Source organism: Pteronotus mesoamericanus, unplaced genomic scaffold (assembly GCF_021234165.1).
Source record: "Pteronotus mesoamericanus isolate MK-2021 breed Mesoamerican mustached bat unplaced genomic scaffold, CSHL_Meso_final contig_221, whole genome shotgun sequence".
In the NCBI taxonomy this organism is placed as follows: domain Eukaryota; kingdom Metazoa; phylum Chordata; class Mammalia; order Chiroptera; family Mormoopidae; genus Pteronotus; species Pteronotus mesoamericanus.
Window position 1 is genome coordinate 269,416 of NW_026555092.1, and position 26,870 is coordinate 296,285.

Genomic DNA, 26,870 nt, shown 5'->3' on the forward strand with positions numbered 1-26,870 from the left:
GTAGAGCTGGTCAGAGCGGAGTGCTCCTTTCAGATAAGAAAGGCTGGGAAGACAACTGAGATTTATTTGACCATGCCACCTGAGGTAACTCTCAGTAAAAACGTAGTAGTTAAAGCAGATATACAGGGAATTTTATGAAAGGTCAGATAACTTCCCTCCCATTAGATTGTTCTTGCAGATTCTGGCAGGCACCTGGGTAAATGTGACCTAGACTCTCCCAGGTTTGTTGGGCGGGGCCAGCACAACAGGCAGGCAGGCAGGCAGCGGCCGGCGAGGCAGCCGCACAGGTTTGTGCGGGGCAGTTGAAGTCCCAGCCCTGCTTCCTCAGCACCAGAGCAGAGCTCCCACCGGCTCCCGGCCCCCAACCCCCAGCTCACGTTAGGCACAGTGTGCCTTGAGTCGGGATAGACAGATGCCTGGGTGTTTTTCTGGAGATTCTTAGATGTTCATTCATTAAAGTCAATCTCACAATTTTGTTTTTACTTAAGTACAATATATTTCTTCCTTCTTTGCCACAATCTACCATCAGCATATGACCACAGAAAGATAGTTTTTTAAAAACAATTCCTGCACTGCTTTGCATCCCTTCTAATGCACGAGTAGCCTCAGAGTGTTCCTAAACCACAAAAACGGTCTCCCCCAGTGTCATTCGTGCCTCGCTTTATTCAGACACTTGAGTGGACCTCCCCCCACAGAGGCCAGCTCTGCACCTCTCTCTCTTCACAGTAAAGGAAAACCCCATCGTTCCCTAAGGCCACGAACAAGGGGAGACTTTTGGGACACCTTTCATTTGCCGCAGACACAGCAGCCCGGCCAGTCGGCAATGCCCCATCCACAAAATGCCAATTTCCTACCTCTACCCTTTTTCTCCATTTCTAAAGGATCTGTAAGATTTAAAATCTGCTCATTTTATGAGCAATCTAGTGACCCACACATGTTAATTTATGTCTAAAACTAAAAATAAATAGTGAGGTTCTTAAACAAGGACAACTTTCCCTAACTAGGTTATATGACTGGGCTGTGGGTGCGGGGAGATTATGAGGTACTGTGGAGCAGGCAGGTTCCCTCCCGGACACCTCTTCAAGGCTCAGGCAAGTCAGTAGTATTAATAACAAGGCCTCAGCTTGGACATGCCTTAGGTTAAAAACGGGGGCAGTGATCAACAATCCAAGACACTAGTTACATACTTGGCTTTTGATAAACTGAAACAAAGTCTGGGTGGCCCACCCTGAATGGGAACAGGAAACTAGAGGCTTAATTAAAGTAAGTTTGACACCCAAAATGGATTCCTCAACCAGGAGTTACTTTGGAGAGAAGCCACAGAGGCTGGGCCAGTCCTGAGACGGCAGCTAAGGACGGATTTTCTCCCTCCCCAGTGTAACACAGCAAATGCACCTATAAGGTGGAGCTGCCAACAGCGGTTCCCTTCCAGCTCAAGCAAGAAGCAGGGAAACAAGGATTTCTAGATTAACCTGGGAAACAGAAGACAAACCAAAATCAATTTAAACAGCCTCACAAAAGAGAAAACTGTTGGGAGATCTTATTTAAAAAAAAAGGTGGGCAAAGAGAGGAAACAGGCCAAGGGCCTTTGGACTTCAGCGGCAAGTCCATCGAGATGCTTTGAGATTCTCAGCTAAGAGAGTTCAGCCTCCATCCACCGTCAGCCCCAGACATATCCCAAAGCAACCTCCATAGAGCCAATCTTCTTCCTCATAACGCTGAACCGAGACGGGCACCCACACATGTCCTCCATCCCATCAAACTGCAGCGGGTGTTTCACCGACCCTCGCCCCATCGGCTCTCGGCGCTCTCCTCTCTGGCAGCGGGTTCTGGGTCTTTACCGCCAGGCACGATTCAGGAGTTTCACCTGTGCCAGTCTCTTAGTGATCATGGTGGCGAAAACCAAGCCAAAGAGGACACTGCTGATTAACACGTAGTCATAGTCATCCTTCAGGACATCAAACTGTTTGGACGGGTAGACTCGCGTTTGGTAGATGTCCAGGCCGTAGGCTACAACCTGGAAGGCAGAGGGAGTGAGAAGGCAGAGGGAGTGAGAAACAGGGAAGAAAGGCCGCCAGTGACCTACACCACCTCAGACTCGGGGACGAAAGGAAATGGAATCCTCAGCTGTTTCCCCAGGGGTGAAACCAGGAGCAGCTGTCCCACAGGTGGCTTTGGAGACAGCACATAGGGTGGCTGTGGGCTCTACTCACCAAACAAGTAGACTCCAGGCCTGAGGGGGCAGTGTAGATACCTCGCATTCGAGAAACTGTCTGGTTATAGTTGATGAATCGCTCCGCGTGTATCTGTACATCTGGCGAATACGGGATTAGGTTCTCCTCCCTGCAAAACATCAGCCGGGACCGGCATCAAACTGCTGTAAGGGGATCCCTTGGCTGCCCTTTCAGAGGCCTGGGAGCTTTCCAGGCCACATATCTAGCCTCAAATCTTCCTGCAAAGTCTACTAGGCAGTTAAAAATTTAGCAGCTAAATATTAGGAAGGCTGCAAGAAAGCAGGCTGCACAGAGATGTAGACTGAGATCTGGATTCCTACCTGGTTCTAAATCTAAGAACAAGTAACATACAGGTAACCAGTATTTCTCACCAGGGCAGGAGAGTCAGGGCCATTTTAAAACAAAAACTTTGAGCCACCAGGCCAATTCCTGCTCTCCCTCCAGGGCGCTGTCTCCACTCCTGAAAACCCTGTTATCACCCCCCACACCGTCTTTTCCCAGCTTCGTCTCCCCTGCCAGTCCCCACATCACTTTCACTCTCATTGTCCACACCCCGCCCCCAAACCATACTCCTCTCTCCTTTCCTCATGTGCAAAGACAGAACTAATGTCTCATGCCCTAAGCGAAGAGGATTCAGGATAGAGGCAAGGAAGTAGACAAAAATGATGGCTGGAATCACTGAAATTAATACTAAGAGAGACGAGCTATTGCCTCCCCTAGCGACCCAGCCCCACTGCCGCCCTGACTTCGTTGCCCACACCCCCACCGCCAGCTGCTCCAGCCCCACTGGCCTCCCAGCCCCGCTCTGACTCACCGGACACGATCTTCGGGCACTCGCACTGGCTCCTGCCTCTGCCTGAAAGTCCCCCTCAGGTCTCCACAGGGCCAGCGGCCTTCCTCCTCCCAGTCTCGAGTCAATAGCCACCATTCCAGAGGGGCCTTTCCCAGGCCACCCTCTCAAAGTTGGCCCACACATACCCCCAACCCCAACCCTTCACAGCCCCTGTCCCTTTTTTGTTGTTTTTTTTTCCTCCTCAGCACTTAAGAGTAGCTACCAGCTCACCTTATTTACTGTCCATCTCCCCAACCAGAATGCAAACCTGCTGAGGGCAGCCACGTCGGTCAGACTAGTCCACGGCTGCCTGCCTAGCCCCCAGCACGGCAGGACGGCACGCACCAGACTGAGGACCACACTTGCTCAAAAGGTCAAACTCCTTAAGGCCAGAGCCTTCACACTGCCCACAGGGGCTCACCTGCTTTGTTCTGTGGGGATCTCAGGACGGCGGGGATCCAGCAAGGCCTTAGGGAGGGAAAGGATTGCTCCGGAAGGTAGTCCGACTGCACAGAGAGACGTCAAAGTGAATGTTCACACTGACCAGCCCCAGATCAGGGCGGCCTAGAAAAATGTCATCAGCACAGAAATTTGGAATCAGAGTTTAAAACAACAGCAACAAAAGGATGAACAAGGCTCCCTTAGTGGCCAGAACGATCACCTATAACGTGCACGGGTCTGAATGAAGGTCCCCACCACACAAGGATGAGCCCTGAGCCATGCCAGCTGCCGCAGTCAGCACAGGCCACCTGTTAGCGATGACATCGGGGCTCAGCCCTCTGAGCGAGGTGACAATGCAGAACCAAAGGAGTTCCTCAAAAATGAGTATTAAAACATGTCATCTCCGAAGGGTGGCAAAGCCGAGTAAGGACCTCCTTCTGCTGAAATAAGGCCCTCCTCACACAGCTCCCCCCACGGTGGTCAGAGGCGCCCCGCCGGCAGGGCATCCCAGGCTCTGTCCTGCAGTGCCACCGCCTCAGAGAACCCCGTCGCCCCAGAGACCCTCCCGTCACTCACTAAGCAGGTGCCGGCTGGTGATGCCCCGCTCGGTGATGGTGGCCTCCATGGCACTGATGGAGGAGGGGAAGATGTAGGACTGCTGGAGGACCTGGGGCAGCTGAGGCCGGTCCAGGGAGCTGAAGGCGGTGGCGTTGTACTGCTCCGTGCCCTCGTAGAGCTCCAGCACGGTGAGCTCGTTGCGCCGGGCCTTGGTGTTCCAGTACTGGTACTGTAAGGAGAAGTGGGCGCAGCTGGGGGCTCGGCCACTGGTCCCCCTGGACGGGGGAAATTACGTGGGAAGACACCTTTCCAATTAGCTACGTGCCCGGGAAGGAAAGAAGCCATCCAGTGCCCCTGTTTTCTTCCCTGCTAACAAGTTTACTCATTTTCAGAGCAGTCTTCTCTAGGCTACCAAAGAGCACCACAGAAACAAAGAATTCTCGAGATTCCTGGAGGTCGGAATAATTATAGCTAATGTTTGAGTGCTCAGTACGTGCCAGGCATTGTTGTAAGATAGACTAGAGGTGACTGCTACGACCCGTTTCACAAATGATGCGACACAGAAGAGCTTAAATAACTAGTTCAAGTCAAGGTTGTACGGTCAGACAATGGGAGAGCTGGGATCAAAGCTGGGCAGCCTGACCCCTGCGCCTAGCCCTTAGCCAGCGCGCCACGCTTCCACCCAGAGGCCTGGGATCCCACGAAAACAAAGAGCAGCAACTGGTTTCCAGAACAAGAGGCAATGAGAGGATTCGGACACAGGGAGACCAGCCATTCAGTCTTGAGCTACGTCCTGTCCTGGGGGCGACACGAGTTTATCTGCGACTCCTTACCACCACCCAGTTCTCTGAGTGCACGATGTGCACGGGGCCCTTGGCCTTCCTCTGCACGGAGGAGTGGATGATGCGCCCAGTGACTCCGTCCACCAGGAAGATCCCGATGAAGGTGCGCTCGTGGTGCACATCGGCGCTCTCAGTCACCACGGCCAGCAGGTTGGGGTTCAGGCTCTGGGGAGGAGGAGAGGAAAATGCCCTCAGAACCACAGGGGCACATCATGGGCTGCACTCCACTGTGAGCCCCAAGCAGTGAGGCAGACCTGGGGCTCGACGGCCTGGCAAAGGAATCGGGTTTTCGGGTTGGAAGAGCTGGTTTTCGCTGTGTTTGTTCCGTGTCTGCTGGGTGCTGGGGGCCGTGCCACGTGGGAGGCATGCCACATGCCTACCTCATTTCACAGAATCCTTAAACAACCTTGCAAAGTAGCTGTTATTTACCTTTTGTAAGTGAAATGTCTGAAAGTAGTTAAGCATCTTGCTCAAGTCACAGAAGGGCAAATGGTAACTGAAGATACAACCCAGCCTGCCCACCCACGGGCCCAAGGACACCGCTCCAGCACTGCTGCTTCTCTCTGCCGGCATCTTCCCTATCTCCGAATCGATGGGTAAGTCTCGGTTCTCACCTTACCTGACCTACTAGTACCATGTGACACAGGGGATCACTCCTATCTTGAAACACTTTCTCCACCTGGCATCCAGGACGTCCGCTCCCTGGTTTTCTTTCTGCTTTACTGTCCACACCTTGCCAGTCTCTTCTGTGGGTTCCTCCTCATCTCCCCGATCTCCTGGACAGCCCCACCCGTACTCGCTCTCACGGTGACCTCAGCCAGTCTCATAGCCTTCATACCGTCTGTGGGTGCTGGCAACGCCCAGCCTGACGAGCCAGGCCTCTCCCTGGACCGCAGGCTTGACTGACAGACTGCCAGCGCAGTGTCTCTTCTCGGATGTCTCGTCTCAAACTCGGCGTGCCCCTGCTGAACTCCTGCTCTACCCCTGCTACGACCTGCTCCCTGCAGGGCTCCCCGTTCGTAGTGTCTTAGACCTGAAACCTCCACGGCATCTAACTGCTTTCCCTCTAACACACGCGCACCCTGTCCACCAGCGTAGGCGCCTTTCTCCACCTCCAAAGTATCCAGAATCAGATCCTTTGTCACCACCCTAGTCAACCCAGTCTGAGCCACCGTCACCTCATCTGGATTATTACAATAGCCCATTGTCTGCCTGCTCTCCTCCCTGGCCCATGGCAGGCCAGTCTCAACACGCGGGCCAAGTGAACCTGTTCCACCTCTGTCACTTCTGTCACACTCTGCTCACACCCTCCCAGGGGCTCTTCAGCTCACTCACAAGGCCAGAGGGGTGGCTTGTGACCTGGCCCTGACACCTGCTGGCCTCAGCAACCTAGACTTCCTTCCTCAAAGACCCGTTCCAGCCATACTACCCTCCTTGCTGTTCCTAGAACACTCCAGGCACGCTCTGGCTTTTCTGTCCAGAAGGCTCTTCCCCAGGTGTCCTGACTCGCCTCCTCGCTCCCCCAGGTTTCACTCAGGTGTCGCTTCCTCGAGAGACCCTCCCTGACCACCCTAGTTTAAATGTGGCCCCTTCCACTCCGGTGCCCCCTTGCCCTCTTCTCAGCTTTGTGGTTTTCTATACAACTGCTCACCCTCTAATCTGCTATCTAATCTATTTTTATTATTATTATTAACCTCTTCCAAATAACAGTGAAAGCCTCATGAGGACAGAAAATGATGTCTATTTTGTTCACTGATGTATCCCAGTGTCTAAAGAGTACCTGGCACCCAACTGACACTCAAAGAAAAAAAAAAAAGGCCACTTTACCTTTGTAATACTCCTTCCAAAAACCCACAGCCACGGTGTAACCATGAGAAAAACATCAGACAAAGCAAAATTGCGAGACACTCTACAAAACACCTGATTAGTACTCTTGAAAACAAGGTAAGACTGGAAACCCATCAAAGACCGGAGGAAACCAACGAGGCCTGACCACTAGATGCAACGTGGGGCCCCAGACTGGATCCCGGGACAGAAAAGGACACTAATGGAAAAGCTGGCGAAACCCAAACCAATACTGGAGTTCAGCGACCAGCGTTCTGCCAGTGTTGGTGTCTCACTTGAGACAGGTGTGCCACGGCCCTAGGGAGAACCAGAGAAGATGAATGTGGGATTCTAGGTACTATCTTTGTGGCTTTTCTGTAAATCTAAAATTAAGCCAAAAATAAAAACGTTCATTTAAAAAAGGCCTAACCTAAAAACTTTGCATAAAGAATATGAACCCAAAGCGCCCTACCCGTATTAGGCTTTCACATATAAAAACACAAGTACTCTAGTATATTTTACCTCATACGAATGAAATTGCACAGTAAATTTTTTTCTAGTACAAATCAAGATGTGCTTTAGAATACGTATTATTTTGGTCGATCTGAAGGAGCAAGACTGCCTGCGGCCCCATGGAAGGCACCCAGCAATAAGGGTTCCAAGCGGATAGCACTAATGATAATGTTAACTGCGTGGGAGACACCGTTCTACTCACAGTAGGTATTATCGCTGATCTTCAAAATAATCCTGTGACCTACCTATGCTACTACCTCCAATATGTTAGCGAAAACAGAAGTTCGGGAAGCCTAAGCTAATCCCCGCCAATGAACAGTCGGTCTGCGGCAGAGCCACTTCGGACCCTGGACGGTCCAGCGGGAAGCCTGCGCTCGCCTCACACTTTGCGAAGCAGCTCCCCGCCAGGTTCCTGGGCCTATCACATCTCTTCTCACTCAGCCTCTGCTGTACTGGGGGACGTGGTTAGTGTCCATTACTACGATGACTGCATTCTCTCACAGGGCAGTTTGGCAGCCCACTAGTCACCTCTTCATCTCCTGCCCTTTACTGCTAACTCGAGTGCTGGATCACAGGGATGGCATTTCTGATGGGTCGACTAAGGTTTAACCACAGGATGTTCTATCAGTATTAGCACGAATAATAATCACAGCCAGCATCTATTGGGTAGTGGCCAATGCGAGGCCCCAGGGTAAGCACGAGCCTCTCATGTGATCTCACAACCACCCCGGGGGAAGGGCACAGAGTGTCCATTTCACAGACAGGAAGTCAGGCTGAAAGAGATTAAATGACTCACTCAAGGTCATGCACCTACCAAATTCTAGAGCCAAAATTCAAACCCTTGCCCTTCCGCTCTATACCAGACTGCTGTGCCATACCTTGTAGAGCACGCTGCGGTCCCCCATCACACGGCCCTGGGAATGCACGTGCTCGCTGCTGCGCTTCCCCTTCACCTTGACGATACGCTGTACTTCTGGGGGAATGGTTAACTCCCAGCTCAGTTCAGTGGTCAGATCCTAGAGCAAAGGCAAAACAGCCAGCCCGTGTAACCAGGCAGGGGCACCCAGACGCCAGACAGCCAGAGCTAGACACATCCCACAGTTCATTATTTGCAGCCTCTGTGCTGGAAGAAACAAAAACAGCAATAGGGGCCTAATTTGTGGAGAAGTTTTAGAATTCTCAGTTTGATTTGGAAGATACTAAAGCCATTAAGAAAGATTATTTAACAGCATCCCATTGTTTATCTGAGTAGGAAATACCCAAAGAAAAGCTACCACTTATTACTAGAATCGAAGAATCTGTATACTGGGCCAGCAGTGAATTACTGAGCTGGCAGGGACCTCAAAGTATTACAGGAAATGTCACTTAATAGAGGAAACCAATAAGCAAATCTATATGGTTAAATGTTATTACAGGGGAAGGGGAAAGGGACCAAGGGTCTCCTGGGGTGCCGGTGGCATTCTGCTTCCTATTCTGATGGCTAGGCATGCAAACGTTCCTTTTTGAACATTTCTGGACTATTCCTAAATATTAGACTTTAAAAAAATGGGTTTAACAAAATAATGAGAGAAAAAACTCAACTTTCCTATTAATAAATACAGGTCAATTCGATTTCACTAAGAGGAAGTATTTGGCATCACACGTACGTGTGGTCCACATAGCTGCTTCCACAGGAAGGACAGCGGGAAGACGCACAGCCAACCCCTGGCAGGCCTTCCATCTGGGAGGGCGGCTGGGAACGGGGCTGAAAACGTCCAGTCACACTTCGATTTGGACTTCTCCATCAATTTCATCTTTTACAATGAAAAACACTCCCAGAGAGTAAAGTCACCAGTAAACTCACTCAGAGGTCAAAGACCATAGGTCACCTTGGCCTATTCCCCACACACACTTTGCCTCCTTTATCTGCCCTGGGCCACTGCTTACCCCAATGACATCCTAAGGACTCCCTGGTTCATGACACCCACACTCCAGTTTGCTCCCCTGTATCCACAATGAACTGTCTCTTCCAGGGTCTCCTTTCTATCAACTTGGAAGGGCAACTTTTTTCGCCCACAAGGGTGAAGGACACAGTTCCTGGGTAGACTGTTCCCTATGCTATTCATGTGAAAGGCTGGCTGTTACAAAATTCCAGAAAAGGGCCTGTACCACATGCCAGGCATTGCTTTACATGATTTACATGGATTAATTCCCTGACTCCTCCCAATAGCCCTATGAGGTAGGTGCTATCATCTTATTTCACAGACAAGAAAACAGGGCTACAGAAATCGTACGCCCAAGGTAACAAAGTTAGTACGCGAGGTTTCCCACACAGGCAACTGGGTCCAAGCTCACGGCACCTCTCCAAAGGCCCTACGGGGCGGGATTAAGGGCCATCTGGAGAGCACATGCCACAGATCACTCCTCGATGCAGCCCTGCTAGCAAGACCCCGGCCAGGCCCCTGAAATCTCCGAGCCGGACTTCCCAGCAGTGCGAACCGCTGTGTGCAAGGGCTGGGCTCAAACGTCAGGGTCAGAGCAAAGCTATCCCAGTTCTAGAAATAAAATTCGAAGCGCACATCCTGTCAAGAGTGGGCTAATCACATCACCTTCATATCGAAAGTAATTTACTCAACCCCCATGCCCACCTCCCACCCTCCCCAAATTGGAGGGGAACGCCCCTTCTCTTGGCTACAGGAAGGAATGCAGAATGGAAACTCCATGGAGCAGAGACTTTGTGGTTCGCTGCTCCTTCCGCAGCACCTATAACCATGCCTGCCATGTAGTAGCTGCTCAATAAATATGAGAATGACTTTAAGCCCTGACCAGGTAGCTCAGCTGGTTAGAGCATCATCCTGATACACCAAGGTTGTAGGTTTGATGTCTGGTCGGGGTGCATACAAGAAATCAGCCAGTAAATGCACAAATAAGTGTAACAACAAATTGATGATTTTCTCTCTCCCTTAAAAAAAAAATCAATAAAAAAAATTACTTTGAATCAGACATCAGGACTACAATCTCAAAACAGAATTCACTTCTTAGCACATCTCTCCTACAAAGGTGCTCACAAGATGCCCCTCCCCTACCTTTCGAAGTCGGTATCCACACAGCCGCCCCTGCTCTGCATCCACCAAGTAGAAGAAGATGGAAGGGGCCAGCTCATGCAGCTGTCGCAGAACATTCCGAGTGGCTGGGAAAGCTGTCACCTTGAATACCCAGAGAGCCCAGGAAAAGAGTTGAAGGAAACAGTTAAGAGTCTCTAGCAGTTTCTCAGTACTCATTACTATTTCCCATCAAGGAAAGGCGTAATACAACAGAAAATCTTTAAAAGAATTAGCCTACTCAACTCAATTAGGCCTTCAATTTAGTTCTGTTAAGACCCTGAGTTTTCACAAGTGCAGAAAGAGCAATCAAGTCACCTACAGATGCCCTTCAAGCCCAAACGTGTGCTGACGGCAGACGACTCCCGCCTCCGGTCCACCGGCTGCTGTCTGACCGCCCCTTCGCACACAGTTCGCCCTGACTGGTCTCCAGCCCCGCCGAAGATGCCGTACCTTGTACTCATCGTCTATCAACAGCAGCACCTTGGCATAGTCTTGATCCATGATGGGGAGAAGCAAAGACTGCAAGATGGGGCGCTTCAGCACCGGGGGGGCCACCTGACTCCACTTCCCAAAAATGGGATTGAAGACGTAGAGAGAACTCATTCCTGTCTCCTGAAATGGGCAAACTGTCAGATTTCACCAACATGAAAAGAATGCACTTCCTAGGATAAATCTGGAAGCTGGAGCTTCAGCTCAAATGTGTTGGATTCCTTAGCCTTTGCCCTCTTTGTCGAAAAGTCTTGGCTGTCGTGGCTGCTGTGGCTCTGTGGATTCAGTGCCAGCCTGTGAACTAAAAGGTCACCGGTTCGATTCTCAGTCAGGACACATGCCTGGTTTGCGGGCCAGATTCCTGGCTGGGGGCATGCAAGAGGCAACCAACTGATGTTTCTCATGTCTATGTTTCTCTCCCTCTTTCTCCCTTCCGCTCTCTCCAAAAATAGATAAAATCTTCTTTAAAAAGAACAGAAAATAGTCTTCACTGAAGGTGAAGTTCCCCTAGGCCAATGTGTCAAAAGGAAAATAAACTTCCTCTTGATTCCAAAGCTAACCAAGGTCTGGACAGGCTGAGGGGCAAATAAAATGGTCAAGAACCAATTCAGCAACCCCAGGCAGCCATTCCAGCACAATGATTCCCAGTCCCCTTCTAACAGTACCAGAGCGAACCCACAAAAGTCCATCTAATCCTGGGAGGCAGAGGTACAAATCCTGCTCCCTCTCATCTGGAGACAAGAAACCGCCGCTGTTTGGGAAGAAGGCGAGCAGCTTACTATAGGTCCGGCCACAGCTGCCTTCCAGTCCATTCCAGTCCATTCTACATCAGTCCTGCAAGGGCCCTCCACTCAGGAAAAGACTAGAAGAAACACAGCTCTAAGCCCTAAGTACTGATCTTTAACTCTCATAGAGCTCTCAAGGCCTAGGAGAAACTTAAGTCACAGAACACCAAAAAGCCATACGGCTTTGGTTCAAATCAGAGGTGGCCTCACCTTATCCTTTATCAGGAGGGTGCACTGCGGCGGGTGGGGGAAGTGGGCAGTAGTTCTCTGCACCACCAGTTTGAAGGAGGAGTCTGGCTTGACACTGGGGAGATACTGTTTCCACAGTATGGTGCCCGAGCTGCTTTCAATGCCAAAAAGCTGAAAGATAAACACATAACCAGCTAAGGATCAGAAAGACAAAGCAAAGAACCCGATTCTCTCTGTGCAAGTGGGAGCCCAGCTCTCCACAACCACGCTGGGCCTGAGGTGCGGCACCCGGGCCCCGCCCGCTCACCTTGCCCGAGGCTGTCGCCACCACCATCATCTTCTGGAGGTTGAACTCATCTCTGGCCAGGGTGTCGATGTTGATCTCATTCTTGATCTGGCTGCGGGGCTTCCGAGCGTCGTAAAACATTTTCCAGAGGTGGGCAGTCCACGCCTGCAGCAGGATGAGCTGGGACGAGAGGCGTTTCAGGAGCATCCCCAGCAGGCCATCTGGTATCAAGGACAAGGTCGTGTGACTGAGGCTCGCTCCCCACAGGAGCCAGTGTTTGCAGCAAGGGGGCCCTCGCTGCTCCTCACAGGGAGTCACTCTCTCCCCTGTGGCTAAACGCCCAAGGGGCGGCCCTGTGTTGGACGCCAACAGTCTCGGGCTCAGGTACAGACGGGCAGGAACTTCCAAACCTACTTACCTGGCACTCAGTACTTGCCCTGCCTGGAACTTGGAATAGGAGACTAAGAGGTCAGGGTCAGCCATGCAGGATGCAGTCATGCTGTGAGTATCTCCGCCACAGCCCACACCCAGAATGGCCAGAGGAGGGCTCTGGGTACCAGGAAACCAAAGCGGGGGGCATGTGGGGTGCAGGGGTGCCTACATATGAGCATCCTGAACGGGTACTTCCACTTCCCACTGCTTCACTCCTTCTCTGCCGACGGCTAACCTGCACCAGACACACCTCCCGACACCCAGGTCCCAGGGTTCTCCTCCTCTCCCCCCGCCTCCATCCATGACGCCACACCCTCAGATCTCCTCCACAGGGCAGATCGGGTCACGAAGCAAGGGAGCCCGGGACAGAGCACGGCCTCTGCAGTCGGCCCGCCAGGCCTGGATTAACATCCCTACCCCACTGTGTACTGACTGGGTGACCCTGGGAAATGTACTTGATCTTCTGGCCTCTGGCTCCTCATCTGTGAAATGGCATGTCACCCACTGGCTGGGCTGCTGCAAGGTGGCCCCACATGATGTACACACAGGGTTTTGCACAGTGCAGGGCACACACCAAGTGCTCACTGAAAAGGACGAGTGCCCTTTCCTATGTAAGTTTCCTTCAGCTCCAGGAAGACAAGTGACAGGCAAACAGGACAAGTCACAGCCACAGCAGTCCACGCACACACGGTCTCTACTTTGTTGATGCAAGTCAGGAAAAACAAAGAATGAACCAAAAACTAGTCACGTGGGCAGGCAACAAACAACAAGGCAGCAGGAAGCAGATTTTACCTTGAATCGCTGGATCCAGGCAGCAAAAATAAACGGTAAAGTTGAATTAATCTTCAGCTTAAGAAAATCTGCAATGCCTACCAGGGCGCCTGGCCCAGAGTGGGCCCTCAATAAAAATCTGTTGGCCAGCAAGACGAACAGATGGAGGGGAGACAGGTGGGAGGCAGAGTGAAGCAGAGCAGGGGAGTGAGTCTGTCCCGGGGCGGGGGCTGGGGCAGGCCTCAGAGGGCACCAGCCACAATAGCTGGGTCAGCCCAGTCTCGTCTCTCTAGAAAGGAAGGACTGCCGCTTTGCGGACAATAGGTGTACGCTGCCTGACAAACCTAGGTACTCCAACAAGGGCAGCTATTTCTACACTAAAGAAGGTTTCTTTCCCTCAGGGCCCTTCCCTAGAGGGAGTCAGGGGTGGCACCTTTCAGACAGAAATCATATGGCCACAAAGTTCTGCAAGTGGTCTCAGAGCCGGTTCAGGACAGTCTGGCATACGGCCGCACCCCGGAAGCCAGGGATGCCGTGGGACAGCACCGCTTGTGGTCCAACTAACAGACCCATTCCCACAGCACCCCCTCCAGCAACTCTGCCGTCCCAAGCTCTGGGGCTCATACCTGCCTTCTTGCCAAACTCTCCTTCCAGCTCGGCCTGCGCCCCAGTCAGCGGGAGGTCCACCATCTCCAGGCACACCACCTCTGCCAGAGACTCCTCCCGGCTCCACAACACGACCTTCCCTGCTGGAGAAGCCACGGTCACAAAGCTGAGCCCCCCACCACCTCCCAAAGAGAACCTTCTTGGGGGCCCAGGGATTCCCAGCAGTTCTTGTGTAAAAAAGAGAAAGGACAGAACGAGGGACTAGATTCAACAGGTCAAGTACAAAAAGTTCCACACCCCAGCCGAGAATGATAAGAAATTACTCAAAAGCAGGTGACATATGCCCTGAAAAAAAATATCAGGGTACGCTCAGCGGGAACCTTTTCCAGAAGCCTGCCCACCACCCCAAATAGAGTTTGACCAGAACTCATGCACAGGCCTGAAACAAGAGGGCTGAGGGAGGTCTGCTCACCCAGCTGCTGCAGGAAGAGCAGCAGGTGATCCTCTGTCTGCACCAAGGCCCGGTAGCCCACAGAGTCATCCTTCTTCAAGAACACCTGGATGTAGAGCTGTAAGCCAAAGAGTCAAGACCACCGCAGCTAGCAAGAATTCAAACGCCTCTTAGAGCGCCGGACCCCAGGATTCAAAGCCTCAGGAGTGGCTGGAGGGCCAGGCATGGTGTTATTTGATATCTAAACAATACAACTATTGCCTGGACTCCCATAAGAGAACACATATTCTTATGAGCCAACGCGACGGCGCTAGGCTCAAGCTCAGACCTCTCCATGCAGGAACACTGAGTGCTTCTCGGACACCCTATCATTTACCATGGGCCGGTCACACCCCACAAAGTGAGCAGGAGGCCAGGGCTAGACTTCCCATTTTAGAAACAAAAAAGCCCCAGCCAAGACAGGCTGAGAGACACAACTAAACGTGCACAAAGGCCACACTGCGTGGCCACGAGGAATGCCAGCTGCAGGGTGAGTGACCTCCCACTAGCTCTATGACTCGGGACAGGGTCCCAAACCTCTGTCACAGTTCCCTCATTTGTAACAACCACCTCATGAGACATCTGGGAGGGTTAAATCGATTAGTGCACACATGGAAAGTTTGCACGGTGCCTGGCACAGTGACAACTTGGAAGGAATGGTACCTGCTTCTGCTGTTATTCACAGGGACCTGTGACAGGCCAGAGGCTCAGGAAGAAATAGAACCCACGTCCGGCGAGCTCTAGTCCAGGCCCCGTGGCTGTGACCCAGCCCTGAGGGAAGGGAGCCTCAGGCTGAGACACCCACAGGACGCAGCCCGAGGACAAAGGCCCCCCTCACCCGCTCGGGCCGAGTGCTGTTCTGTTCCAGGGTGAAGGTGATTGTGGTGTCGAGCAGCCGCCGACCGGTCTCCACCAGGTAGAGGTTAATGGTATAAGTCTGGTTGAAGCAAGCCAGCAAGTCCTAGGGGAACACGCAGCACTGAGCAACTGAGGGATCTCCCAAACGAAGTTCAAGAACACAGGGGAAGTCCTAGAGAAGGACCCAGACCAGGAGGGGAAATATATGCAAAGGAAAATAGAAAAGAAAGCTAAGCCCTAAGGCAGAAATGAGATAGCTGAGTAAGTAAAATCACAACCACTGTACTTGTACAGAGGAAACCAGGCCAGCGTAGCAGAGGCTTCCCAGAGGCAAAAGCGTAAGCAGAGAAGTGACAACCCCTTTGGAAAAGCTTAGGAGAAAGAGCCACAGCAGGAGCTTGTGCCGCTGGCCAGGGTCCGATGCTCCACCCCAGCGCAAATGCTCAGGTTAAAACACAACTCCGCCAGCCGGGACCCCAGAAGAGATGGGGAAGCGAAGGCCCAGAGGGGACAGTGGTTAGGAACAGATATTAGAGATTTTACTCTCTAATTTCCCAACTGAAAAGACCAAGGGAAATATCATTTACACGACTCAGGAGACCCCATTTGAGCCTGGAAATGCCAGGAGACCTGCTCTGGCCTGGGGTGCACCACCCCCTTCACAGTGTGACCTCCTGTGTCTCCAGGTGTGGCACACTAGCCCAGTGCCACAATCTACCCTACCTGTGCACTAGACTTCTCGGAAAAGCTCCCCATGGACCCCTCCTCGGAAGTGCTAGGTTTCTGCTGGGAAAAGAGGACAGAAGGAGAAAATTGAGCCAAAGGGTCACTTCCCAGCCCCCCAAATGAAGCTTTCCCCTGTGTCTCCTCAGCACTTGGGGGAGGTAAATCTCAATTTCTCATTCCTGCCCACAAGGCCTCCGCAACCCTCAACAGTCACAGATGAAAGTGAGGTTGTCATAATAGGGTCCCACTCCTGGGGACCCAGGGAGTAGACAGAAAGCTCTACAGATGAAGTGTGAACTTAGTCCTCAACAGCCTCGGGGCCCACTGGGTTCAGAGTGACCAGGAGAACGTGCCCAGACCTTTGGTTCCCTAGGCTCCTGGTGAGGACAAGGAAGGAACCCCCCAAGTGCTGACTGGTACTCTCAACACTCACCGCTTCATTGCGACAGGTCATGACCGCAGCCACTGTCTTCTCCCCGGTGGTGGCAAAGCTCACGAGGGCAGCCTGGGGGAGACCAGGGCGTCAGTGCCCGGCGGGGCTTTACTAGCCAGCAGCCTTCCAGAGGGCCACCGCTACAGGGAGACCCCTGGGCCGTGGAGTGGAAAGTACGCCCACCTTTAGAGCACAACGGCCAGGGCACGGGAGAGCAGAGGAAGGGCCAGGTGCCTCCAGAGCTGCAAACAGGCCTGCCCCCTGCCTCCCACAGAGGCACAGGTCCGTCCCAAATCCCATGCTGCTCTTGGTGTCTGTGGGAAGCTCTCATTAACACCCCCACTTTCCTGTCGGCCCAGAGGAGAGTGCCACTTTTACTCTATGAAGACCCTTTATAACTCTTAGAAGGAAAAGTGTCCCACTTCCCCTCTAAGGCTAACCCCTCTCAAGCCACCAATGGAAAGATGTTTTTCTCTTGAGCAAATGCCTCTCGCTGCAAAGGCAGGGATTTCTAGCATCCTGTCTTGGCTAGATCCTCCTGAATCCCAACAAACCACGCAGCCTGCAGGTACCTGTGGGAAGTTTTTCAGGAGACTCAGGACCCCGTGACGGTAGTGCAGCAAAGCATAGTGGCTTGGGGACAACTGCAGGAAGAACTGGGCCCGAGAAGGATCCACTGGATTGGGCTGTGTGGGCAGGACCCGAGGCTGAAATCCACTTGCAAATTCTAACTCGAGAGACTGGGAGGCAAGGAGGGGGAGGGTTAGGGCTAAACGCCAAGCAGTCAGTTTCCCATCCCAGGCATGCGTCCTCTGCCCCACTTTGCCAGCAAGAGTAACTGGGCCACGGCAGGCAGCTCCAGAAGCTCCCATTCAGGCTCTCCAAAGAGGAGAGCGGCCCACTTCCCCTTTTACCAGTTCAGCCAGAGGCCTGGCCTTCTCTCAGCAGCTGTCAAGTCTCGGAAAGGCAGCAGTGATGCTGAGAGAAAGACTTTTCTAAGCAGCAAAGGCTGTGCCTCGGGCCAGGGGAAGCATCGCTGGTCACTCACCTGCAGTGGGATCTGCCTCAACTCCCACTCCGTCTCCAGGGCCAAGGTTTGCAGGGACCGGGAGCTTGGGTCAGGGCACACCAGAACAGCCTCATCCACCACACCACAGGCTCCGGTGAGACTTTGCAGCCAGGGAGTTGAAACCCTGACCTATGGGAAAGACATCATAACAGGAGGCCCGCGAGGGTTCTTACCCTTCTCGCTCAGCGCATCTGAAGTGTCACCCAGATTCCACGGGGGGCCTAAGCTTCATGGACGGTTCCAGTGGAGCTCTCCCTGTCCCCCTGCCTCCCCGAAGCTCCAACACCAGAGAAAAATCACAATTTTCTTTCTGGTTACTAGAAAAATATGCCAGATTATTTGTAATACCTGACATTTCAGATAAGCATTTATTTACTGCATGTGTCATATGCGGTTTAACTATCATTACTTTGTAATATTATTTTGTAAGACACTTGCAGGCAACAAACAGAGCTGTGTAATTTTGTTCGGCCACCCCAGGAGAGCACTACGTGTGAATGTGAGAGCTTCAGATAAATACTTGGGGAGCATCTGAGATCTTGCTTCCCGGCACGTCGTCAGTTTGGCTCAAATAAGTCCATTAAAAGTCAAATAAATAAATACTTGATGAGGAGAAGGCAGCCTCCAAGTGTTCAGAATCAGGGACCTTAAATGGCTTTTGCGTCGACCCAGCCAAGCTCCCTGGCCCTAGTGCAAGGAAGGGCTCTACCTGTTCCCCTCCTCAATTCCCAAGGCTCCTTGAGGCAGATGCATGACCCTACCTGTTGCACAATCTCTCCATCTTCCACGTTAAACTTGACAACGTTCACATGGCTGAAGGGGACAACGCCGAGGGCCCACACCACCCCAGAGCCATAGGAATACACCATCTGGTAATGGATGCTGTCACTAAGAGAGCCAAAAAAAAGCAGGGATCAGCAGCTTGAGCCTTAGGAAGGACGGGGTCCTCCAAAACCAGGCTGCCAGGTCCTCAGCCTGATGTCATAAACTCTCAGTCCCCAAACAGGTTTCATTTGGTTCACACAGTTGTTCTTTTTTATTATTTCAATCAGTTGCCCACATTTAGACCTGAGATTTTACATCTAATAACCAGATTTCTAGCTTTTTTTAAAAAGGTATTCTTCCCTGGCTGGTATGGCTTAGTTGGTTGGGCACCATCCTGGAAACCAAAAGGTCACCAGTTTGATTCCCAGTCAGGGCACGTGACTGGGTTGCAGGTTTGGTCCCTCAGAGCGCGTACAAAAAGCAACCAATCAACGTTTCTCTCTCACATTGATGTCTCTCACCCTCTCTTTCTCTCTCTAAAATAAAAAGTAAAACATGTTTAAAAAGATGTTGCAACACTAGGTAACCCTGCACTCCTACAGGGCAGTGTTTTTCAACCGGTGTGCCACAAGAATTTTCAAAATACGCAGTAAGTGACTATTAAGTCAGGGGCACTGGCCTCTTTTCCTTTAGATTGTCAAGTTAAAAAATGACGACCACCAACACAATAGCCGTCCAATGTGAATGAATCAAAGTTATACCTATTTTTGTTTGTCAGACCAACAAAAACTATATTTTGTGGTGTACCACAGAATATGTGCACCATGGGATGAAAAAGGTTGAAAATCACTCCGATGGGGCCCTTATCAGCCAAGTAAGACTGCCCCCTTGAGGTGGGCCAGGCACACCGCAGCTCCCAAGAGTACTCACTGAGCCTGCTTTGCTCCTATTTGCTATCTACGCACTTGGCCCCAAAGGATTTTGACTTTTGGGTCCTGCCTTAGGTGGTCTAAGCAGATCCTTTCCTTTTGTCCCTCCCTCTCATTCCTTCTCAGCTTCATGGCTTCCCACCACAACCTCTGCAAACCATCTCAGTTCTCAATAAGCTCCTACCCTGGGCCTTCCTGAGTTGTTACAATTCTTCATAGGAAAGTCTCAGTCTGACTTGAACTAGAAGTCAAAAAGCCAGACGCGGAAGGGCCATGAGGGAGAGAGCCACTCCCCTTGCCTGACTGGCTCTTGTGCCCAGTTTGAGAGTTTTCTCCTTCTTGCAATGGAGGCGCCAGAGGCTACACGGCCCTTGAGTTCAGGCCTAGATCTAGTGAGCCCAACACACCACACGTGACGCCAACATAAGGTCAGCCTGGGCCAAAGCAAAAGCTTCAACCATAAAGGAGAAAGAGGGGTCTGCAGAGAGCGGGACCAGGTAGCCGTCACCTGGTAGGAAGGCAGCCTTACCTTTCTGGCAAATGTTCCACCCACTTTAGGTGGCCACTGGAGAGGTGATGGAGGGCAAGGGTCGTCTTCTTCAGGACCGCGACATACCTCACCGACTCCTGCAGGCCCACCAGCCCCAGTGCCTGGAAACTGAGCACAGGCATGGGGTGAGCAGCGCCCAGCGCCTCCCGAGCCTCGGGCTGAGCAGACGATCTGGATCGCTACCACTGCAGCCAGGTCGGTAAGGAAACCGGCTGTGGGATCAAACGCAGCTGCCTCTGGCGAGCTGGCCTTGATACTGCACTTTGAACCACCAGGCCATACTGCTTCCCTCAGGCCCCTTCCATCCCCTGGACCTCACAGCAGCCAGGCCAACCCTCTACCAGGGCACCCATCAGACAGTACTGTCGTTACTGGGCTACAGGCCTGCCTCCCCCAGCTGACGAGGAGTTCCTTGATGACAGAATGACAGGTTCCCACTGCCTGAGGGTTCCCCAAGTGTTTACCGAGTGACGATTGGCTGTATACGCTAATGCAAATGGCCCTATCATTTAAATAACTAAACAAAGATGTAACAGTACTTCAAGCTGTTCTCTAAACATAAAATTAAAACACTGAAAGTTTTGTATTATGTTCTTGTGTCTAGAACACAGCAAAGTTCTCAAGTCATGGTGAGATCAAGTCATGGTGAGTCAAGTACAACAAACACTGCACCCAGGTCAGAGCTCTGCGTCAGACAGGTGCTCAGTAAACACTGGCTAAGTAAACACATGTGTTTCGCAACCTCAAGAAGACCAAAAACTGGGTGTTCAATACTCTTTGGCTCTATAGTGGCCCCTGGAAAAAGTTGAAAGGCCTGGAGTTGCATCCCTGCAGATCTGTGATCCAGCGAAGCCCTGAACCAAGCCCAGATGAAACGCAGCTTCTTCCCCTCTACCTGCCACTGTCCAAGGTAATCTCCCAGTTCAGGCCCCCGATGTTAGTCTCCCAGGAACGCATGATCCGGCCTCCATTGGACACAGTGACTGCATCTGGAAGAGGAAAGACCACGGTAACGTCAGCTCCCATACTGGAGCTCTGTAGCCTCCTCGGGCCTGTAAGCTGTGGCCTCGCCTCTGATATGGGAGTGCAGACAAGAGCTATTTGCATACCTGTTCTCTCCTGTTGGGAATACCCCTTCTCCTTTCCTTACCAGACCCTGTGCAAGGAACGAACTAAGGAATGGGGAGAGGGAGTTGGCACCGCGATAGAAATAGAGCAGGACTCTGCTTACCCTGTCCATACAGCAGCATGGCGTCCACTGCCCCTTCTGCTGTGCCCTTGTCAACATGGCGCCACACTGAGAGACAGGAGAGCCAGACGTTACTACGAACTAAAGAGAGACGTCCAGAAAGAGGGGTAGGAGAGAACCAAACGGGTTTTCGTTTGCACAGCGAAGTCCCGTTTTATTTCAAGGGAGGAAAGGGCTACAGATAACTGGCAGTGAGCCGCTCCTGCTCTCTGGATAACGAGGGGAGGAGGGGTTGAGAGGAGCAGCTGCTGCCCCAGTCTAAGGGCTCTGCACTTCCATCACCACGATCACCCCATCAAGCATAGAAATGAACAATCACATGCCCTGGCTGGTGTGGCTCAGTGGAATGAGCGGCAGCCTGCGAGCCTAAAGGCCACTGGTTCGATTCCCAGTCAGGGCATGTGCCCGCGTTGCGGGCCGGGTCCCTAGCTGGGGGCGTGTGAGAACAACCAGTCCATGTTTCTCTCACACATTGATGTTTCTCTCGCTCTCTTTGTCCCTCCCTTCCCCTCTCTCTAAAAATAAATAAAATCTTAAAAAAAAAAAGAGAAATGAACAATCACAAAATTAACAAAATCCATATGATCCACAAGGAAAAGAGTGATTACATGTTACATATCCATGAAGTTAGTACCAAAAAATATCCATAAAACCAGTACAAGTAAATGGGAGGGAGGCAATCCAAACCTTCAGTGCAAGACACAGTAGTGTGTTTTTTTTGCAGAAGAATCTAATTTAGGACTACTCAGGACTTGGGTTGAGGGAATAAACTATAAAGGCCAGTTATAGGAATACATCGAATGATAAGGCTAAAAAGAAAATTGTTAAAATCCAGTAAGAGATGCATCTTTTGGCCAACCTGTCCCTAACTTGGGAACCAGCCAGGCAGACTTCACAAGCCACAGAGCATTCTGGATTCACTATGGTCAGCCATTCCATCCCGAGCTAACTGATCTACCCAGTGCACTCACAGATCTCCCCAGTCCGCGAATTCAATGCTGCAATCACATTCTTCTCTGTGGCCACAACCAACTTTTTGGATCCAGGGGAAAATTCCAAGGAGGCAAATTTGAGCTTCCCAACATACTGCTGTCTCCTAAAGAAGAGAGAAATGTAAAGGGCCAAAACCATCACTGCACAAAGCGCTTTGGAAAAAGACAACTGCACAATCACAGGTCCCCACCATCATACCTATCTTAGAACGTAGGAGAAATGCCTGTGAATGAGAAGACCTGACCCCAAGCAAGATTTCTACGCAATGTAGCCAGATGCAAAGGAAACAAAAATGTACGTAACAGATGAGAAATACAAGTCTTCCTTCTAAATGCGAGCACATATTTATCTCAAGTAACATCCAAAAGAGCACCTGGCCTAAGTCCCACTAGAACAAACATTAAGTGTCTCTGTAATCATTAATAGTGGGTCTAGGCACTCATACTACCCATTTAAAGAAGAGACACAAACCCAGTTGTCCATGAATGTACAATCCAACTTTCCCTTCTATTTTCACTGACCTCTGAACAAAAATTATGCAAATTTTCCAACAAAACTCTATAGACTGGGCCAGGCTTTGTTCTCTGCAGCCTTTTCTAGCCCACCCCATGTTCAAGATCCATTTGACCCATTATACTTTCTTGGGACTATTATCTACCTCATCACTTTCAACCCTCTTACCTAAGCATAAACAGAATGTAATTAGCTTTGTATGGCAGTCCACCAAGTACATAGGAGGCGCGTGCACATTGCTGTTCATGAAAAAGTACTGCATTCTCCAACAAGTTAATCACACCTGATGCTTACACTGAATTTCTTGTCATGGTGTTGCTTAGTCAATTTTTTTTAAGAAAATATTAAACTGGTAGTGGAGAGAGGCTTATATTACATTTTACAGTTGCTACACTATTTCTGCATACTTTATCCTCACAGTACCCACTGAACACTATGATGTAAGTAGGACAATTATTACTCTCATTTTACAGGTAAGTAAACCAAAGTCCAATGAAGTCACCTCATCACTGTCAGAGCTAGAATGTAAAACTAAGACCTGACTCTACATCTCCTGCTCATTTAAAATACTGCTATCTGGACTACAATACGCCTGTCCATTGTAGAAATGTGAAAAATATATAAAAGTATAAAGAACAAAATAAAAATGCCCCATATACCACCACCATAAACTTATTGTCTTGGTGTATTTCCTTCTGTTTATTTTTCAACTTATAAATTGCATATACCCAGTATTCTGCTAAACTGGAGTCATACTGTGTATATGCTATGTGTACATAATATTTACATATTACAGTACAAGCATTTGCCCGACTCATTAAAAATGTGACATGTTGAATTTGTCATACCTTCTTATATCACACAGTTACACAGCAGGTCGTTGGATAGCATCACTTCATTGTAACTATTTGTCATAGGGACTTAAATCTTGTTAATATCAATTAGCATATAGTAAAAATGGTTTTGATGTATGTCATTTCGTTTAAAACTGCAGAACCTATTGAAGAAGTTAAGTGAGGACTTACTGTATATTTGCCCCATGATCTCCTTCACAGCACCTGGAACCACTGACCCTCTACAGCCACTCATTAAATATGTGAATTAATTTGCCTGTTACAGAAAATATTTCACAGAGGAGATATCTGAGCTGGGCTCTGAAGGTTAAAATGTTCCCTGAATAGTAAAAACAGTGGGCAACATTTACTGACTGCACTCAAAAAGCCAGGCGTTGTGCTAATTTACGGGAATAATTCATACTTACAACTACTATAGGAGGTAATGGAGTATATTAGTAAACAATTTTACAAATAAAAAACAATTTACAAATAGCAGCACAGAGCAGTTAAGTCACTTTGCCAAGATCACACAATCCTTAAATGGCAAAACTAAGATTCAAACAAAAGCAAGCGCACTCCAGGACCTCAAGAAAGAAGGTGGGGGAAGGGAGGTGAATGAGTGAATGGCACCTGCTGATATCACAGCTGGGCTGGGCTGGGCTGGGCGGAAGGGGAAAGAGGACTCAGTTTAGGACTTATAATAACCCCCAAGGTCCTGTTCACATGCCCAAGAGATGCTAATTCGAGGAGCAATGAAAGTTCATTGAGGGCGGACGGCTTCCGATACGCAGGTCAGAAACTTGACAGTCACAGAAATGCGACCTGACGGGGAAGGAGGGACCAGTGATCTCTGACCAGAACTCCAAGCAAGCCTGAATGTCAAGCCGGCTTCACGGGCTTGCGACCTGTGCAGTCATACGGGGAGGCTTAGAAGCGCCCGGAGTTTGATTTAATGCTCTGCTGTCGACATCATAAAACTTCACTTTTGAACAAGGGTCCCACATTTTCTTTTTGCACTGGGCCCCGCAAATTCTGCAGACTAGCCGGTCCTGCTGCATAGTAACCGCCTTCCCTTTAAGCAGGCAGAATACAGGTACTAGAAAACAGCCGCATATTTCCAGAATGGGCCCACACGTACGCACCAATCAAACTTGCCCACTTGGTCTTCATAAACCGCAGCCGCAGGGATAAGTAGGGGAGCCCAGAGCCAGAATCGGGCAGCCGCCGCAACCGCCATGATGAAAGCCCGGGCCCCGCCCACCGCCCACCCGGCGTGCACCGCGCTGCAAACTCCTTGGAACCAGAGAGTTAGGAGTACACGGAAAGCCTCGGTGGGACGCTTGGGACTCAGAAGTCCTCCGACACGCGGGAAGTAGGCCTGAGGACGTGCGGAAGAGCGCAAGTAGACGCCAGGCAGAGAGAGAGAACCGCAGAGCAGATTGGGTCAGGCACGCACGAGGACAGCTCCCGAGGGCCGTCCCAGAGGCCTCCGCGCCGCCTGGGTCCTAACAGGCAACACCGCCTTCCGCCGCACGTGGCTATAGAGCGATGCCCAAATCCAAACGCGACAAGAAAGGTGGGCAAAAGGGACATCGGGACCCAGGGGGGTGGCTCCGCCGTGTGGGTGCCGGCTGCGATGGGGGTTTTGGGGGCACGGAATGGGATGTCTAGTCCTCCCCAAGGAGCTCTGCGGGCTCGCTGCTAGCAGGTAGCGGGAGCGCTCGGGGCAGGAGGAACACCCGAGGGCCTTGTAGTCTCAGTGGGGCAAGGGAACGGAAACTGGTTTGTCCAGCCTCCAGTGTTCTTCCAAAGCCTGCTGGGCTGGGAAACAGCTTCAGAGCACTCAGACTGCGCCCGATCTCGTCCTGGCCCACCTTTTCCACCTCAGCCTGTCTCCTTGGGCATTCTGCGCTTTCGCCATCCTGGCCGCCTTTCCCTTCAGCACAGACCCATTCTCGCGTCTGGCTCTTTGTACTTGCAGTTCCTGCTGCCTGGCAGGCTTACGATCCGATCTTCACACGGCTGACTCTTACTTGTCAGTTCATAGGCACCTCCTAAGAGAGCATTCCTGACGATGGTGGTGTCTCTCTCACCCTGGCTGTTGAGCACATTCACTCAACAAATATTTAGGGGCCTGGCACTCTCTAGGCATAGGAGGATATAGCAGGTACAACTAGGAAGGCGTGGAGCCCTCACTGAGCTTAACATTTTAGTCTTGGGAAGTATATCACCCCCGTAATACCAAAAACCGAGTAACAAATCACAGTGATGAGTCCCACGGAGTAAAAGTGAGAAAAAGAGATGATGTTATTTTGTATAATGTGACTAGAGAAGGTCTTCCTGATGAGGTGGCAAATGAGCAGAAACCTGAAGGAAGTAACTCACGGAGTTACCTGGATAATGGTGTTCCAAAGAGGGCATGTTTGGCATGTCCTGGGACAAGTGGCCAGTGTGGATGGAGCAGGTTGGGGGCAGATTGGGCAGGGCTTTGAAGACCTTTGCAAGGAATTGCATTTCACATCCTGGTGAAATGTGTAGCCGTGTAAGAGCTTGAGCAGAGGAATAACATGGCTTAAACTTTACTTAAAAGGTCACCCTAACTGCCTTGATGAGAATGGACTGACTAGGGTGCACGCAAGGCTGGGAGCAGCAAGACCAGCATCCAAGAGGTGATGGCACTGGCTTGGTTCACAGTTGTAGCAGTGGAAGTGATGAAAAAGGGGCCGTTGTGTTATTTGTCCCCCTGTGCTTTCTTTGCCCCAGAACCGTGGGACTCCTTTTCCGTATGTATGTCTTGTGAACAGGGACTAAATCCCAGGCAGAATAAATAAGAGGTGGCCTATTCCTGGGGGCACCCTGAGCTTTGCACCTGATGCTTTGTTAAGTCTTTATCTATTCTGTGGAGGGAGTCATGATGAGATCTGAACAATGCCAACCCCGCCTGGGTAAGGGACCATTTGGGCCCCAGCTCTTGTTACATGGGGGTGCTTTTCACCCTCCAAAGTGGCACTGCTGCATCCATGAGTCCAGAAGGCAAAAAATGTAGCAGAGAAGGTAGACGATGAGCCCCCAGACTCAGTGATTCACAGCAAAGGCCAGCCGTAGATGGTCTGTCTGCACCACAGCCAAGAGCAGAAAGGGACCGGCCTCAGCCAGCAGGCCAGGTCTGCCTGAAAGCCCGAATGAGCAGGAAGACGCTCCGCCCACACACCTCTGGACAGAATTCTAGGTTAAACTAAGAGGAGCAAAGGAATATCTAGTTTGCGTAACAGGAAATAGGTCAAAGGATCTCCAGGGTCGGGGATGCCAGAGAGAAGGCGTTCCGAGGACCCTGGGAATCGCCTCGCTGCCTCTCCTCACACTGGCTTCGTCCACCTGAGCTACCAAACACGAGAAGAAATTGAGCTTCCAGGACATCCAGATTCTCATCATGTCTTTTTCTTTTTTGTATTAGTTTCCTTAACCAAAACTGCTAAGAAAGGCTTGGAACTGAAACAGAACCTGATAGAAGAGGTAAGAGCTTCTTTTTTCTCTCTTTTCAGACTTTGTATTTGGTTTGTAAAGGTGGGTATAG

At 50.9% G+C, this 26,870-nt stretch overlaps 2 protein-coding genes across 4 annotated transcripts in view; one reads left to right on the forward strand and one right to left on the reverse strand.

Moving 5' to 3' along the window:
* EMC1 (ER membrane protein complex subunit 1) lies at window positions 1–24,581 on the reverse strand. 3 transcript variants are annotated; one of them, XM_054571650.1, is made up of 23 exons: window positions 24,439–24,581; window positions 21,926–22,050; window positions 20,937–21,002; window positions 20,601–20,694; window positions 19,685–19,813; window positions 18,223–18,349; window positions 17,441–17,590; window positions 16,965–17,132; window positions 16,393–16,464; window positions 15,957–16,019; window positions 15,214–15,336; window positions 14,358–14,454; window positions 13,906–14,025; window positions 12,098–12,297; window positions 11,812–11,961; window positions 10,778–10,939; window positions 10,310–10,429; window positions 8,123–8,260; window positions 4,899–5,072; window positions 4,084–4,294; window positions 3,488–3,572; window positions 2,214–2,343; window positions 1–2,017 (listed from the first exon to the last, which is right to left on the reverse strand). In XM_054571650.1, the coding sequence occupies exons 1-23, from the start codon at window positions 24,531–24,533 to the stop codon at window positions 1,838–1,840; spliced, it is 2,979 nt and encodes a 992-aa protein (XP_054427625.1). In that variant the 5' UTR covers window positions 24,534–24,581; the 3' UTR covers window positions 1–1,837. The 3 variants fall into 3 exon arrangements, with proteins under 3 accessions (XP_054427625.1, XP_054427624.1, XP_054427622.1); XM_054571649.1 differs by having other exon boundaries at window positions 13,906–14,028; window positions 15,957–16,016; window positions 24,439–24,556; XM_054571647.1 differs by having other exon boundaries at window positions 13,906–14,028; window positions 24,439–24,556.
* Window positions 24,564–26,870, forward strand: part of MRTO4 (MRT4 homolog, ribosome maturation factor) — a 5,615-nt gene continuing 3,308 nt past the window's right edge. The window contains exons 1-2 of the mRNA XM_054571651.1: window positions 24,564–24,872; window positions 26,751–26,809. Of these exons, the coding sequence (XP_054427626.1) occupies window positions 24,845–24,872; window positions 26,751–26,809 (87 nt within the window). The 5' untranslated portion in view covers window positions 24,564–24,844. The remainder of the gene's footprint in view (window positions 24,873–26,750; window positions 26,810–26,870) is intronic.